This window comes from Stegastes partitus, unplaced genomic scaffold (assembly GCF_000690725.1).
Source record: "Stegastes partitus isolate 25-593 unplaced genomic scaffold, Stegastes_partitus-1.0.2 Scaffold559, whole genome shotgun sequence".
Taxonomy (NCBI): Eukaryota; Metazoa; Chordata; class Actinopteri; family Pomacentridae; genus Stegastes; species Stegastes partitus.
Window position 1 is genome coordinate 150,577 of NW_007578290.1, and position 4,877 is coordinate 155,453.

At 48.5% G+C, this 4,877-nt stretch overlaps 2 protein-coding genes across 3 annotated transcripts in view; one reads left to right on the forward strand and one right to left on the reverse strand.

Annotated features, from left to right (window-relative positions):
* Positions 1-1,848, forward strand: part of LOC103362161 (uncharacterized) — an 8,697-nt gene extending 6,849 nt beyond the window's left edge. The window contains exon 5 of the mRNA XM_008288445.1: positions 782-1,848. Within this exon, the coding sequence (XP_008286667.1) occupies positions 782-1,081 (300 nt within the window). The 3' untranslated portion in view covers positions 1,082-1,848. The remainder of the gene's footprint in view (positions 1-781) is intronic.
* A 1,015-nt stretch (positions 1,849-2,863) lies between these two features.
* The window catches only part of blvra (biliverdin reductase A), a 6,402-nt gene continuing 4,388 nt past the window's right edge, over positions 2,864-4,877 (reverse strand). For both annotated transcript variants that reach the window (XM_008288447.1, XM_008288446.1), the window contains exons 5-7: positions 4,716-4,823; positions 3,793-3,961; positions 2,864-3,422 (exon numbers count right to left, since the gene is read on the reverse strand). In XM_008288447.1, the coding sequence (XP_008286669.1) occupies positions 3,167-3,422; positions 3,793-3,961; positions 4,716-4,823 (533 nt within the window). In that variant the 3' untranslated portion in view covers positions 2,864-3,166. The remainder of the gene's footprint in view (positions 3,423-3,792; positions 3,962-4,715; positions 4,824-4,877) is intronic.

The following is a 4,877-nucleotide window of genomic DNA, read 5'->3' on the forward strand; positions in this document are numbered from 1 at the left end:
ATCAGTTACCATGGAGACCTAGCTCCACAGTATCAGTTACCATGGAGACCTAGCGGGTTAAAGGAGAGCCACCCGGGCACCCCGATAGCTAAACTGGGTAAGACCATTCATGCTGGAAAACCGTCCAGTGTTGCTGAAATAAAACAGTTCTGTAGAACAGCGGGCCAACATGTCTCCACAGAGATGTGAAAGATCATCGCCAGTTGTAGAAAACGCTTGATTTCAGTTGTTGCTGCTGACCAGGTCTTGGGTTCAGCGGGCAGTGACTTGAATAATTTTTTTCCTTAAGTACAATCATTTAAAAACTGCATTTTGTGTTTAGTCGGGTTTTCTTTGTCTGATATTTACATTTGTCTGATGTTAAACAGTAAAGTGGTGAAAATATGCAAAAACTATCATGAACAATAATAATAAAGAGGAGAAAATAGCTGATGTATGTGCTCACAGTGGGACAGGTTCTGATTTGCTCTGCAGGTGTAGTTACGAACAAGGACTGGATGCCTCCGTCTGCTTTTATTCAGGCACAAATCATTTTAGTGCCTCAACAGTTACAGATAGAGATGCCATTAAAGGGTTTTCTGCACATCTCTAACAGGAAATGCAGTTGCACGGTTGATCCATTCGTAAATGATGCTTCCAGCCTGATCTGTGTACGTAATCCAGGCCTCAGTGTTTCTGGCTCTGCTCTCCGTGCGTCAGACGGGGTTTTGGTTAAGCATCATCTTAACCAGTTTGTACGACAATGTTTTCAGATGTAAACAACTGTTTCCATGTGTTTCAGAAAACAGCAGAGAGTAAAGTGCTGGAGGACCTTCAGACGCACAGCATGAGGATCTACATCTGTCACCAGCCAGACGCCGTCGGCATCGTCATCGATGGGACTCCGGTGTTGACGGGTCTGGACAACATGTCTGAGGCCTGCTGCCTGCTGCTGGGCCTGACCTACGCCCTGAACCTGGATTATCCTCCCAAACTGGCTAAAACTTTTGAAGTTTTTCAGAGATTATTTGTAGGACTGGATACGCTGCAGCCAAAACCAACTTCCAAGTACATCAACCTGAAGAACAGACTCCTCACCTAAGCAATGGCTTTGGGCTGCTGGTGCAGGTGTGCTTACCTGAGGCGCAGGGTTTGTGTGACAGCACATCAGAAGAGCAGCTCCAGGACCTTTTAAAGCTACATTCAGACACACCTGCATTGTAGCAAAGCTCAGAGCCTCATGCACAGTAATAACACGTGTGAAAGACCAGAGAACAGACATGAAGCATAAAAACACAGCTCAGGTCAGGGTATGGACGTGTACCATGAGGTGAATGCTGCTGGATCCGGGTCCATCACACAGGGTTGTACTGGATGTTTGGACACCTGTGTAGTGGTGCACTCTCTTCCATCCGTTGTTGAGCTCACATCCAGGTTCTGTCTCACTACTAAGGCAGTGGATAAAGGAAATGTGATATTCCACACACCTCCACGTCATGCCACGGCAGATAGTCCCAGTGAACCTCGGTCAGACTGCAGCATCAGCTCCAAGGCTCACAGGTGAGTCGTGAAGATGGAAAAGCCCTCGTCTGCCCAGTTCTGGATGATTCAACAAACAAGCTTCTGTCAGCAGGTTCCTCTTAGGTCTGTAAAGCTCGGTGCCGTGTACAGTTTCCAAGGCAGGAGCTTTTGTTCACATCTAAGTTTGTCTTCTCATGTAGCTAGGCTGGTGTAGGGTCACTGAGTGGAAGGACAATGCTGGACCCAGTGTTCATGTTCTGAAGAGCCTGTTATCTATGTTTTGTAAGCTGACTGGACAGAAGGTTGGTCACTGATGGTGTCAGAACACATTAAAACGGTTTTACAGTGCTGTGACTCTTCTTTTCACAGTTTATGAAGCACCTCATGATTTCTGTTGTTTACAGCCTGGTTCCTTTCTAGGGGCTCATGGTGCGTCACTGAACTCAGAAAAATCTAAAAGAAAGATACCGGCTGCAGGTTGTGCAGACACAACATCAGGATGTATTGATGTTTTTTTAGTGGAGTCTTTCCCAGATGACTTGGGGGTCATTCAACATCAAATCAACTTCAGAGACGTTTCCAGGTCACCTGCTCAGATTCCTGTGAAGAAAAGATCTCAGGAGCTCCTACACCAACCTTATGAAGACTGTTTCAGAGCTCCATATGCTGTCCTGGATGAGTTATTAATGTCCAAAACACATTAAACATACGCACATTTCAAACCCATTCCACATGGAGACCTAATATTTGGGATTTCTTGGTGTAGGAGCACACATGATGTTTCTCAGAGGAATCTGAGAGGGTGACTTGGGACCCTCTGGTTGAGCTGGTATACAACGACCCTTAGACGAAGCTTAGTCTGAGTCTTTCACAGCCTACCTGGAAACACAAACAGTTGTGTTGTAGCATATCGGCCCTGCTCGGAGCTTCTGTCTGAATCCTCAGAGGTCTCAGCTGATTCAGACGATGCAGATGTTTCAGATCATCAAACAAATTCGAATAAAAGACAAAGACTAAAAGCACCAAGAATGGATGAGAAGAAGACAAAGAGCTGCTCTGGCGTGGCTGCTGTGACTCCAGCTGAACATCAGAGGAATGAGGTGGAGCTGGCCGCTTGGAGAGGACGCCCACCAAAACAAACTAAACATCTCATTCCTGTTCAGAATCAATCAATCTGCACTGCTGGTAGACATGAGATGCTCGTGTACAGAAATCTGGCAACGTTAAACCAAAGCCCAAAGTAAAGGAGGATACCGATCCGTTCAGACGGACCAGTAATGACACGGCATCAGTCTGAATGGGGTCGAGAGCTTCTGATCAAATTGGCCTCACCGCAGCAGGAGAGGAAACAAAGACGCTCCAGTAGGCCAGCAAGCAACATTCAGCTTTATTTAGAAGGCAAAAACAAACATGAGCGATAAGGCGGCTGTTTGATGAAGGTAATGACGGCGGCCCGGATGACACAGGAAGTGCCGCCCACTGAGCCTCTGCTGGATGATGCAGACCTGCTCTATGAAACGGTACCATGTGTTCTTCAGCTCCAGGTGATCAATAATTAGTCAAGATTATTTTAAATGTTTACAACTTAGTACAAAATCAAACGGCGTGGAGGTAACAAAGACATTCATGTTCCAGTCGATGACAGTCCTGAACCGGACAGGCCCATTTAGCTCTGGCACAGCTGCTCTATCCTCTGTGCCAGCTCCAAGCAGTGCAGGATTCGGACCTTCTCTCTCTGCAGCTCCTTGGGATCCACTTGGTTGGCCAGCTTGGCAGAGAAGTGGATCAGATCCTGCATGAAGAGGCCCACAGCCGCTCTGGGGGCAGGAGGCAGTTGAGTCAAAGTGCAAGAGTCAAAGTGGAAGTTGATGTTCTTGGCCCTGGGGAGGCCTGGTCCCCGTTCCTCAATCCACACCAGAGGTCTGGAAGGAGACAGGCATAGTTCAGGTTTAAATCCCTCCCATGCACGTCATCAGTCTCTCATTGAGTTTCATAACAGAGGCTGAACACGGCCCAACTCAGCGGCCTCTGCAGAAAAACACATTCCTGGTTCTCATTTGAGGTAGCACCCAAACATACAACACACAGAGTGGCTAACAGAACCGACCCAAAGCTGTTCTACCTGCTAACAGAACACTGACGTAAAACTGGATGTTTGGACTTTAATAGTTGAGCAACAACAAAACAGGCCAGAGGCTGAGGCTGAGGCTGGGGGTGTTGAGCTGAGCTGAGTCTGGGGGGGCTGAGCTGAGGCTGGTAGACATTATGCAGACCAGGTGTTTCCTCTCTTGCCTGTTGTCAGAGGTCAGCAGTGTGGCGGTCATCTTGCTGTAGCTCCTGGAAACGTCCTCCTCCACGGTGGCGGCGGTTACAGACAGCTCACCGAACAGATCCACCAGCCAGGTGAGGCGAGCGATGCCACTGAACGCCAGGAAACCAAATCCAGGCTTCAGAGCACCACCTGGAACAAATGACACAATTACTGCCACAGAATGACCTGACACACCGACTGGAAATGAAACTATATCCAATCAGATGACATCACAGAGAAGCAACAGTGAAGATGCTGTTTCACTGAAGCCTCCAGGAATGTCCACAGTGCGTTCCTCCAGCTCACCACAGTGCTTCAGGGTAGGTATCAGAGTGCTGCAGATGTCAAAGCTTACAGTCCAGCTCCGGTATGTGATGAAGCTCCATATTCTAACACAAGGACGAGAACCTACAGTTCCTTCGTCATGGAGCTTCTGAGCTGTTTTGAGGATTTCTATTTCTCTTTGTTCAAACCAGTGTGTTGTGTGAACATGACCACAGAGGACCAGTCAGTCGCTGTGGTCAGCAGAGCCACAGCTCTGGAGGGTTAGAGTGTCCCCCCCACAGCCACGCCCAGTGCACAGTTAGAAAGCAAACAAATGGCTGACAAACATCAGTTAGTTCTAGTTGGTCACAGGAAGTAAAACCCTCAGAGAGACGCTGGATCACGTGACGGCGGGAGGAAACCCAGCGTGTGGATCAGAGGTCAATGAAAAAGGTGGTGACATGCAGACTCAGCTCGTTGTTCAGCCAGAAAAGCTGTTGGGCCGCTTCACTGGGAGTGGCCCGGGTGGGCTGACGGGTCGAGTCTCAGAACGCAGCCACATGCAGCATATGGAGAGGGCAGGCAAGGAGACATACGGTATGGAACCCAGAAGCAGCCCAGGAGGCAGCCCAGCACTCACCAGTGAAATGAAGACTTCCTTTCTGCAGGACTTTTCCAGCGACGGTTCTCTTCAGTTCTCTGTAATCCTCTGTCAGCAGCTCGATGTGCTCTTCATGGAGAACCACACCTGACACACACACACACACACACACACACACACACACACACACACACACACACA